The sequence below is a fragment of the Phyllostomus discolor genome, chromosome 14, assembly GCF_004126475.2.
Source record: "Phyllostomus discolor isolate MPI-MPIP mPhyDis1 chromosome 14, mPhyDis1.pri.v3, whole genome shotgun sequence".
NCBI classification, from domain to species: Eukaryota; Metazoa; Chordata; class Mammalia; order Chiroptera; family Phyllostomidae; genus Phyllostomus; species Phyllostomus discolor.
In genome coordinates, this window is record NC_040916.2 from 46,455,241 (window position 1) to 46,467,302 (window position 12,062).

Genomic DNA, 12,062 nt, shown 5'->3' on the forward strand with positions numbered 1-12,062 from the left:
AGTGTTACCTTCAAAAATCCACTGACTCGCACAGGTGTCATTACAGAAAAATGGCCTCTAATTAACAGGAGGGTAAGTTATCTGTAAGGACAGATTTTTAAATGAGAACTCATTTGTGTAGAGGATAATAAATGACCTTTCAATATCAAGAAATCTCAAAGAGTTTTATGTCTATTAATTAGTCCCACTCCTCTCCAAGGAAAGGTGTTCATTTGCTACATCTGTAGCTTATCTACCTGTTTCATGCCAGGGGGCCAGGCAGGAGTGGAGAGCCCACCCAGGGTTACACAGGGCCTCCCTTGTAACACAAACACTCAGCCATCCTCTGGGTCCTGTGGGTTTTGCCTCACTGAATAGCCAGCCACCCAACATCTCTACTGAGCGAAAAAGGAAATCTAAGAGTTCCATCATCATTATCCTTCATGATTTGGACACAATTTGACAAGGAGACTCCCTGAAAACTCCATCAGTTCAAAATAATAGCTGCCATAACCAATAGGCCTATCTGCACCCATGGGAAATGAATTGGAAAGGCTTGCAAGCATCAAGAACCAAAGGAAATGGGCAACAAGAGAACTTCGATCGCATTCTGTCCGTTGTAAAGACAGAGGATGCTTTTTCCATGTAGGTTGATTTTTGTTTGTTTGTCTGTTTTAATATGTAAGTACAAGCATCTGTCTTGTCTCTCCAAATAGATTACAAGCTCCTTCCATGCTGGATCCATTCAGATACTAGAGAAGCACAGGAAGATAATAAATATTTGAGGGGTTATATACCAGGAGGTTCTCATTTCATGCCCGAATTCCTTCATAGCCTGTCATTGGGAAGTTATTTCCTCCTTACTCATGTCAGCTTTTGTGGAAAGCTATTTCTCTCATTGGGGAGTAGGCAATCACCAGTCCTTTTTCAGAAGGGACAGTGTCACATGGGCGTTGCAAATTAGGGCTTTGGAATCAGGAAGTTGTATGTTCAAACCCCAGCCCAGCCAGACCAAGCTGCATGACTTTGAGCAAGTTATTTCTCTTTCTCCGAACCTCAGATTCCTTGTTCGAAAACTGGCAATAATATTGCCTGCCTCATGAAGTTGTTGTGGGAATTAAATAAGGTAACATATGTAAGACGCTTAACATAGAGCCTACCCCACATAGTAAGATCAATACATTATAAAAACATCTGGCCTTTGAGACCAGAAGCCACATTCCAACATGAATGCAAATAAAAGCAGCAAAACACATTGAAAAGGAGTGAACAAAAGCAGCCTAGCTTCTCGTGCAGTTTACAAATGCTAAGTAACAAGACACCCATTATTGTCCTCCTTGTTTCCACAGAAGAAGACTGAGGAGCACTAAATTCTGAGGCCTTCATCAAATTCATGAATAGAGCAATTACAATGTAACCACTAAAGCCCCTGCTAACCCTCAGATTGGAACCCCAGCATCTTAGCATGTTAATGCCAAAACATGAAAATAAAAATTTAAAAAAATTAAAAGCTTAGAGATCAGTCCTACCCTCTCCTTTTATAGATGAAGAAACTCAAAGCCAAGAGGCTAAGTGATCTGCTCAAAATTATCCAGTATGTTTCATGCTTTCCTTAAATGTGTTATTTCTAGCCCCCTGGACCCTTCCCTTCTTCCCCCTAATCAATCTCTCTCAATATCCTAGCAATGTCAGCAGTAATTTGAACTATAGAGAAGGATTCTGAGTATCCCTCCTCCCATGAGAACGAAGACCCTAAGAACAAGGACAGTGTCTTTTACGTCAGTGCCTACAAAATGGCATTCCTTACACTCATGAATCCCCACTGAGGGAGCAATACAAATTTCCGTTCCCCCGACAGGAACTTACTAAATGTTTAATGAATGTGTACACAACAGACCCTCCTACTAAGAACATGATCCCTCTCTCTCCACTGCAGCATCAGGCAGAGAACTGCCTGCCTGACTAACCCGAAGAAAGAGTTGCTAGGGAGCCCTGAAAGATGCCCACAGAATGGCGTCCCCAGCTTTACTGCACTCTATCACAATGGATGTTGTCTTCACCCCTACTCAGCTCACCTCCACTCCCCTTATTTGCCACTGGAATCACCAAACCTTCTCTTGGTTTTTGGGTCCAGTGGGTAAAAAGAGACATAACTAAATAGCTCTTGTAAAGTCAACATAGAAAAGCAGAAAGAGAACCTCAGCATGACCCAGCTCTTAAGATTTATAAACACATCTAAGCAAGTCCTGACCAGTGCTGGGAGACCCCGAACAGCAGAGGGTGGGAGCTGGCAGAAAGGTGACAAGATCCCAAAGGCAGAAAACCTGTGGAATGCTGGTTAGGGGAACTGATTCTTAGATCCCAAGGAATCCCCTCAGAAGTCATATTTCTTCAGTATACCAAAGCCCTCCTACTTTTCTAGACTTGAAGCCGTGGAGTCTCTCCTGACTTCTCCCCCTTCCTGCCCCTCATTTAATCCATCTCCAAACCCCATCCTTTCTTTCCCTCTATCACCCAGCCACCTTTCTATAGCTATGAACTGCTGCATCCAGGTCACTTGTCACACAGCTGTACAAGAGGCTCCTAGCAGGCCTTCCTATGCAGACACTGCTCTTCCCAGTTTATCCTATGCTCCACAGCCCAGGGAGACTGACTTGCCCCAAGTTGCCCAGAACTCTGCCAGTGTTATCACTGAAAGTCTCATCTCTGGGGAAGCTCCTCAGTCCCAGCAGAGACAGCCACCTCACTGCAGTCAGATCAAAATCTTCCCCCAAATAATGTTTTTGTCATGTAACTTTCCTGACCAAAATGTTCCCTGTTTCTCATCTCTCATTAAAATAAACCCTAAAGCAGACCACAAATCTGCCTCAAAGAATGTGTAAGAAAGTGTGTTGCTGGGCTGGGGTACAGGGACACAGGTTCTAGGCATGGCGTTAGTCATAGCCCTGTGGGACCCTTGGCATGTCACTCAATCTAGCTGGGTCTCAGTTTCTGCATCTGTAAAATTAGGAGACTAAGACTAGATTTCCTTTCCAGCTCCAAAATTTTCTAATTCTATTCTCCTATATATTCTCTGCTCCAGCCAGACTTACCAACTCACCCTAATCCAAACTGTGTAAATCCTTACCTCTATCTTTGGTCTTTCCCTTCTCCTCATCAGAATTTCTCTTCTCATCAGCCCGCCTGACTCCTTTAGGGGACAACACAACTCTCACCTTCTGGGCTCAGTCCCTGAAGACTCCATACATACACAGGTTTACTAACACTCAGCACTTTGTATGTTCTGTTCCTGGTATTCAAGATCTTTTTTTCTATGTGAAACTTCTTTATTCCAACCAGACTAAAATCTCTCTGCACTTTTGTGATTCCCTTGCAGAATCCCAAGCACTACCAACAATTGATTGATGGGTAGATACATAGAAAAAAATACAACCAAAGGTAAAAATAGAAAGTAAAGGAAATCTAGAATTTTTTGCATTTTTACATAGAATTTCCAAATGCTTTCATGATCAATAATTTAATTACTCCACCAAGACTTACTGTGACTCTCCTATGCTTAAGACACTGGTGGCATGTCATAGGTGCAGTGATGGAACATAGATGGAGACACAGGTCTCTGACAGCATTTCTACTCACAAAGAGCATAAGCTCTCACGTCATTCCTAAACTCTAAACTTACTTTTAGTAAGACTTTAAAAGGCTCACATGGTGGTAATAACACCATCATCATACCCCTCCTCCCATCAATTAGTCATGTATCTATACCCCCCTCCAGCCAGCAGAGCTGTTAAATGTTCCTGAATTCTAAAAAAATTCAAAATAGGTCAATAGATTAAAATACACCTAAAATACACATAAGCAAGACATTAGCCTAAGACAAATCTCTTCCAGGAACTACATCCCGGACATACACCTAAAATTGTTAGTCCGTACTTTGACAGATTTTTATAAAATGATCATATTGATAATCTTCTTTGGTATGATATGATGTGGTCCTCCATTAGTGCTGGTAAGGGACATGTATTAAGGAAGAATACCTCTGTCTTTTGGGACCCCCACAGCATGCATGCACACACACATTCTCCTAATTAAATGGGGTTGGGACTGAACAGTGTCACCTAATCTAATGACAAACAGGTTTGTGAACAAATGGGGGAAGTAAATAAACTAAAATGTTTGTAGAGAGAGAAGACAAGCTGGGCCAAGCTGGGCTGGGTCCAGGGTGATTCAGGCCCTGCCACAGTATGAGTGTCTCCTGGGATGGCCTAATAAGACAATTAAAACCCATATAAATAGGATGGGTTTTCAGGGCTCCGGTATCCTCTTCAGCTTCTCAATCTTCTGCTCATTCCTCCTTACGCAGGTAAGATATGTGTTGGGGAGCAATGGCATTATCCACAAGGCTCAGTATGGTGGCCGTGATATGCTGGGCTGGAGAGGTCTGGAGACTACTCCCTGAGGGTGACAGCCTCAGGTACCCTCCTGCTTCCTTTTCTTGGCTCTATCTGAGAATATGATGATAGCTGAGGTTGCTTATTTTTGAGGCTATAAAATATACATGCTTTTGTTTCAGTGTGTCTAGGCATTACAAAATCAAGGGCTAGAACTATTGGTGGATAGCTTAGTCTCCCATAGTGGAGCATTTGCCTTTTGTGAAAGGCAAAACTCAAGAGTTTAGAGCTCCCTAGGGGCAAGGCCCTGGACCATGGAACCATGTAATAGTCAAGTCTCATTACAGTGACTTGCCACTAACACCTCAGTTAGTCCATGCAATTCATTATTTGCAACTTATCTGTACAGGCATCACTGCATGCTTTTGAAAATCCAATGTGCATTACAGTTAGGGTTTCAGTTTAGAGGCCTCTAAACCTAGTAACTGGGCTTTTCATCCCACAAGAAGAAATATCATGGAGATCCAGATTCCCAAAGACCCTAGCCTCCTAGCATGGCCAGTGTAAACTTAGCTTATTATATCCTACCTCCTATCATCTATGCAGTTAATTTGGCTTGCTATTTTTTTTTCTGTAACAGTTTTGTATTCACTGATTCTATTTAATAATCATATCCCAAAGTGACCATCCAGGTCAGAAGAACTTGCTGGAATTTAGTCTCCCAGAAAGTTTCCTTGGCTCATGGCAAGAGACCTGTAGCCTTCTTCCCCACTTGAGCAGGGTTCATTAGAAGACTGTGGCCTATTCAGTGGGCTCTATGTAGTGCCCAGTTCATTGCACTAGTCATTGATAGAAACTTACCCTGCACTATGCTGGCCTTGGTGCTGCCTCTGTGGGCTTCCTAACTATTTTCTTTTTTGTTCTAATGTGAGAGTTTCAATCAAGCAAGTCCCACCTGGGGTAGAGGATGGAGCACCTGCCATATATTTTTTGGCTTTTAGGAAATAGCCATTTTTTTCTAGCAGGGGATGCATATTCTTCACTCACCTCCCACTGTAGTATGTGACACTTGGAGCCAGATTGTGTGGGTCAAAGGGGTGAGGGGTATGGCTAAGGAAGGGACTGTGTCATTTCTTATGCTTCTGCTCTGACCAAGAGGGACCACTTTTCCTCTGAAAATGCTGTCTTCTGGGCTTCCTTCTAAACAAAATCTTGTTTCATCTTTTAGGTTCACCTGTCTTTGCCAAAATGGCTCAACTCCTGAACAGTATATTCACCGTGATCAAGGTATTCCAGAAATATGCTAAAGAAGATGGGGACTGTGCCTTACTGTGCAAGAAGGAGTTGAAGCAACTGCTCTTGGCTGAGTTTGGAAACATCCTCCGGGTAAGATGCATAGACTCTGGGCCCCATGGAGTCAAGTGTGAGTGACTCTGACACCTGCAGCCAGGGCTTGATTTTTATTTCATTTGGTCATGCTCTACCCTATAACTAAAAGAGTTTAGGCAGCTCATTAATAGTTAACTCCCAGCACACAGACATGTGTATATAGGCATGCTTACACACACATGCACACACACACACATACACCTTTTTGTATCTGAGCTGGAACAGGAGGAAGTACAACTTTGAACTAGAAATCACTTCTCAAAAGCTATCTAAATTCATATCTTAATTTTTATATTTTAGTGCTGTCTACCCATTTTCTCATTCATTCATTCATTCAATGAAGCATTATTAAGCACCTACTCCATAACAGTATCATACTAGCCACTGAAGATAGAAATATAGATAAAGCCAGCTTCCCCTCCCTCCAGTATCTCACAGTGTGGTTTGAAAGAAGTTGGTAAACAGATAATTACAATATAGCATGTGATGGGGTGGGACAGCTTCCTCAAATGACTCAAATTAATTATTGATGGAGGTGATTTTAAATAAGTGTATCTACTCCCTATAATCCTGCTGCTTCCCATTGGTCAGCAAGAGATGAGCTCTGAGAACCAGCTGATCAAAGTCTAGAACCAAGCCTAAGCCACCTCAGATTAATGGTTTCTCAACCAAGGAAGACTCATACAAACTAAATGGACTGGAGCTTGGACATGGGCACACATCTAAGTATCCACAGGAAGAAAATTGACTTTTCTCTTTGTTTTTCTTCTCACAGAGACCAAATGACCCAGAGACTGTGGAAACCATCTTGAGCCATTTGGATAAAGACAGAAATGGACATGTTGATTTTCAAGAATATCTCTTATTGGTGTTCCAGTTGGCCCAAGCTTGCTATCATAAGCTGGAAAATGAGTCACACGGAAATAAAACTTCCCAGCAAGAAGGAAAGCAGGAGGGAACACAAGACCATAAGTTTCCAGGAACTGCAGGCAGACAACACAGGCAGAGGCATGAGGAAGAAAGGCAGGACTTTCACCACAGTCAATCTGATGGACAAAACCAGGACATCCGCCAGGATCAAACTGAGAGACAAGATAGAGATTCCCACTACAGTCAGTCTGAGAGACAGGATCAGGACTCCCACCATGGTCAGTCTGAAACAACAGATAGGAACTCCTATGATCATTCTGAGAGGCAAGGTCAGGACCCCAGCTCTGATGAAAGACTGAGTCATAAATCTAGCAGCGGCCATCCTGAAAGACAAGGATATATCTTTGCCCTAAATCTGTGTGAGAAACAAGTTCAGTCTGAAAGGCTTAGACAACAAGCAAGCTATCGCCAGCCTGGAAGACTTGGAGAGGACTCTTGTTCTAGCCAAACCAACCAGCAGGAATCAGGCTCTTATTATGGACATTCTGTGAGGCTGGGTCAAGAATCAGGCTGTCGTCAGGGAGACAAGCAAGAACTGGATTCTCAATATGGCCAGATACACAGACAAGGCCAGGGTTCCCACTATGGTCAGACAGACAGACAAGGCCAGGGTTCCCACTATGGTCAGACAGACAGACAAGGCCAGGATTCCCACCATGGTCAGACAGACAGACAAGGCCAGAGTTCCCACTATGGTCAGACAGACAGACAAGGCCAGAGTTCCCACCATGGTCAGACAGACAGACAAGGCCAGAGTTCCCACTATGGTCAGACAGACAGACAAGGCCAGAGTTCCCACTATGGTCAGACAGACAGACAAGGCCAGAGTTCCCACTATGGTCAGACAGACAGACAAGGCCAGGGTTCCCACTATGGTCAGACAGACAGACAAAACCAGGGTTCCCACCATGGTCAGACAGACAGACAAGGCCAGAGTTCCCACCATGGTCACACCGACAGGCAAGGCCAAGATTCCCACTACGGTCAGACAGACAGACAAGGCCAGAGTTCCCACTATGGTCAGACAGACAGACAAGACCAGAGTTCCCACCATGGTCAGACAGACAGACAAGGCCAGAGTTCCCACTATGGTCAGACAGACAGACAAGGCCAGGGTTCCCGCTATGGTCAGACAGACAGACAAGGCCAGGGTTCCCGCTATGGTCAGACAGACAGACAAGGCCAGGGTTCCCGCTATGGTCAGACAGACAGACAAGGCCAGGGTTCCCGCCATGGTCAGACAGACAGACAAGGCCAGAGTTCCCACCATGGTCACACCGACAGGCAAGGCCAAGATTCCCACTACGGTCAGACAGACAGACAAGGCCAGGGTTCCTACTATGGTCAGACAGACAGACAAGGCCAGAGTTCCCACTATGGTCAGACAGACAGACAAGACCAAAGTTCCCACCATGGTCATACCGACAGACAAGGCCAGAGTTCCCACCATGGTCAGACAGACAGACAAGGCCAGAGTTCCCACTATGGTCAGACAGACAGACAAGACCAGAGTTCCCACCATGGTCAGACAGACAGACAAGGCCAGAGTTCCCACTATGGTCAGACAGACAGACAAGGCCAGGGTTCCCACTATGGTCAGACAGACAGACAAGGCCAGGGTTCCCGCTATGGTCAGACAGACAGACAAGGCCAGGGTTCCCACTATGGTCAGACAGACAGACAAGGCCAGAGTTATCATTATGGTCAGACAGACAGACAAGGCCAGAGTTATCATTATGGTCAGACAGACAGACAAGACCAGGGTTCCCACTATGGTCAGACAGACAGACAAGGCCAGAGTTATCATTATGGTCAGACAGACAGACAAGGCCAGAGGTCTCAATATAGTCAGTCAGAGACTGGGGAGACTGGACAGAATAGGTGCTTCCATAGAAATGAGAGAACAAGCAGAGGTTCATATGTTGAGCAATCAGGAAGGTCAGGGAGACCAACTCAACAGACTCAAGGACAGAATGTGAGCCGAGATCAAGGACAGAGATTTCAATCTAGGGAAGGGCAGAACAGCCACGAGGCATGGGAGCCTGAAGAAGATAGGCAACACCACCAACACAAACTTGTAGCACAAATCCAGCAAGAAAAGCCACATTGTAACAAAGAGAGTAGTGGGCAATTGTGCAGTAGTGAGCAGGGCCACAGCCAGGCTCAGACCAGGGAGAGTTGTGGTGAGGGGCAGAGCCACCAGGCAGAGGAAGAGCAGGGCCACCAAATCCAGGGTAGACATGGTTGTAAGAGTCAGGAAACTCCATGTGAGGAAGAGGACAGGCAAACCCATGAAGATAAGCAAGACCATCAAAGACAAAACAGGCAAACCCATGAAGAGGATCAAAATGGCCAGCAACAACAGAATAAGCAAACCCATAAGAAGAAAGAGAGAGATCAAGGGTCCCAGAATCAGCATTCTCATGGGACCCAGCAAGGCTGTGCTAACAGAGAAAAATTCCTCATAAATGAGGATGTCCAAAGCCAAGGTTCCCAGGGAAGACACAAGGACAAAGCCTTCTATCCAACCCAGAGTGGTGGGAGGCCCCAAAGAAGAGAAGAGGGTGAAAGTCACCATACCAAGGCAGCTCTTGCTCCCAACCCCCTCTATGACTATGTACAAGAGCAGAAAGCATATAAGCACTAGGCCTTGTGCACACCAGAACTACAGCTGAGGAAGAAATCTACATGCCAAGGTCATATTTACTTCTGTTTAAAAGATTGAAAATGTATGGGTTCCTTCTTTCCTCTACTTTCTATCTATTTACAAGGATGCTGTTGAGGATTAACATTCACTTCTAGGGCATTTCAGTTCTTTGAGCAGCAACTCTAGGGTGTTCTGGTTGGGTGAAATCTTAGTAAATTGGGTGAAATAATCAGATCTCAATTTTGATTAGTTTGGAGATTTAAATCATTTCCTGGTTTGCCATCTATGTAGACAGGACATGATTGTATCACTGAAAGGTAGAAACTTCTCCTGAAAGTTTGGAAACAGGAAAGGTATTCTGAAGATACATGTCACAAACTAAGAAGAGGACATCTGGGCTTTGGTGAGCTTTGGCTCCCATGGATGAAACATCAGGAATTGCAAGCCTCATAGTCTGCACTAAAATGAAACACAGTGAGAGGCTTCTTAGAGAGCCAGAGAACACAGAGGGCATCTCGGATCCACAACACCTCCAGCACTCAGGCTCCTACCCTTCACCAGATATGGACTGTCCTCTGAGCAACTATCACTACAGCTGACTAGACTGGTTTTAGTTCAATGTCTTTCCAGTTTCTGATCATATTAAATGGAGAGAAAATATATGTCATCTGTTTTCAGATGCTAGGGAGCCAAAACTGTTGCTGCATAGCTCCTGGGGCCTGAAAACTCTTCACAAGAAAATCTATGGAATTGTATTAAAATACCCAATAAATGATTGGTGAGCAATGACCTCGATGACTCTTTCCTTTCTTCATTGTGGGGCTGTGCTGTCTTCACCTGTGGGCCATTTTCCAAGAACAATACCTCATTTCTCGACTTCTAAGATCTTTGTTCTTTGAGCTCCTGATCAATGAAAAAAAAAAATCAATAGGAAACAGATGAAAAGGAGTCAAAAGTCTAAACTCCAACTTAACCACACATCTCTTCAACCTCCATATCTCTGCTTAAACCATTTCTTCCACTTAAACACTTTTCTAATCTTCATGCCTCAAAATGTCACCCATTCTATTAATCAGCAACAGCTTCTGGACCTATCAACAGTACAGAGCTTATCACATTGCACTGAAGTCAATTTTAAACCCATCTGTTTCCCACACTATGCTGTGAGGTCCTAGAAGACAGAAACTACATCTTAGTCACAATCTTCTCTTCAGCACCAAGCATAATGACAGGCCAATTATAAAGAAAGAGACTGGGATTTAAAATAAAGAAGACCTGTATTTGAGACATAGCTCTACCACTTGCAAATGTTATGATCATAAAATATTTTATCTCTTTAAATTTTAGTTTCTTTATCTGTAAAGTGAAGTTTAAAATTCCAATAGTTACTTAAAAATAAATTGAGATAGCATATACAAAGTAATTAATAATCTGATATCTTCTTGTTTATTTGGTTGGTGTTTATTGTCATTTCCCCTTTGGTACGATTTCAATAGAAGATTAATAAATGCTCAACATAATATTGAAAATCCCAGCTTACATGCCAGCTCCTCCAAGAAGCCTTCCTTGATCCCTCTTCTTCCCAGACAACAGTAACCACTCCTTTGTCTGCAAACAATGTCTTTGAAAAGTTCTGCAACCATCATCCCAGTCTGCATTACTATAGGTAGCAGTGAATGTTCATCACTCCCTGACTGCATTACAGTGTCCTTCAGATGAAGGTCCACACCTTAATCTCCACATCATTGTTATCTCTCAGAATAAGTACTTGGCAGGTGCTTGTTGAGTCAAATTCAACTGAACAAACTCTCTTCATTACATCACAACCCTCTTCTCCAAGCCTGGCACCACCATTCTGTGGCCATGGTCCTGTTCCACTATTAGATGGCTTTTGTGCCTGCCTCTCCCACAACCCAGGACCCAACCTTTCCCTCGCTGACTTCCTGTGCCCCCGCTCCACAAGGCCCTGTTCAAAAAAAACTCCACCAGCACTTTACATGATTTGCAGGCCCTGATTATAGCCATTTTACATTATTACTTCCTGCTTCACCTTCCTTTCTGAAGTCAAACCCAACAATTCCTATCCCTCAACTCCTTGAAAGGCCAGTTCCAAACTTACATCCTTTAATCCTCCCTCAGTGCTTTGTTGATTTCCATACACTCAGGTTTCCCTGTGTGCATTCGGCCTTCTGATAGTGGCATATACAAATGTTCTCCTGCTGCTTCTTACCATTCATCCTTTCCACAGAAGCTATAAGGTCATTAAAAACCTGATAAGTGAGATATCTGGACTTCTGACCAAGATGGAGGTGTAGGTAGACACACTGTACCTCCTTGCACAACCAAAAGAAGGACAACAAATTTAAAAACAAAAAACAACCAGAACTGACAGAAAATAGAACTGTATCAAAGTCTGACAACCAGGAGTTAAAGAAGAAACATTCATCCAGACCAGTAGGAGAGGCAGAGATGCGCAGCCGGGTGGAAAGGACTCAAGGCAAGGCGGCAGCTGGCAGACCGGCGAGGTGGCAAATTGCAGACTGGGTGGTCCCACATTCATGTGCAGATAAACTGGGAGAACAACTGGGAAGCAAGACAGACAAAGCAATCCAGGGTTCCAGTGTGGGGAAATAAAGCCTCAAAACCTCTGACTGAAAGCCTCAAAGCCTCTGACTGAAAATACCTGAGGGGGTTGAGGAGGCAGAAAGAGAAACTCCCAGCCTCAC

The 12,062-nt window shown here is 44.0% G+C and overlaps 1 protein-coding gene across 1 annotated transcript; it reads left to right on the top strand.

Moving 5' to 3' along the window:
- Positions 1–5,602: 5,602 nt before the first annotated feature.
- RPTN (repetin) lies at positions 5,603–10,123 on the top strand. The gene is made up of 6 exons (XM_028503116.2): positions 5,603–5,756; positions 6,535–7,201; positions 7,331–7,624; positions 7,661–7,804; positions 7,985–8,410; positions 8,483–10,123. The coding sequence occupies exons 1-6, from the start codon at positions 5,619–5,621 to the stop codon at positions 9,334–9,336; spliced, it is 2,523 nt and encodes an 840-aa protein (XP_028358917.1). The 5' UTR covers positions 5,603–5,618; the 3' UTR covers positions 9,337–10,123.
- The last annotated feature ends 1,939 nt before the right edge of the window (positions 10,124–12,062 follow it).

Excerpts from the sequence above, each read along its gene's own strand:
- RPTN (XM_028503116.2), top strand. The coding sequence starts at position 5,619 with ATGGCTCAACTCCTGAACAGTATATTCACCGTGATCAAGGTATTCCAG. Across the intron at positions 7,202-7,330 it reads GCTGGGTCAAGAATCAGGCT|GCCAGGATTCCCACCATGGT; the intron begins GTCGTCAGGGAG and ends CAGACAGACAAG. Across the intron at positions 7,805-7,984 it reads GACAGACAGACAAGGCCAGG|ATTCCCACTACGGTCAGACA; the intron begins GTTCCCGCTATG and ends GGCAAGGCCAAG.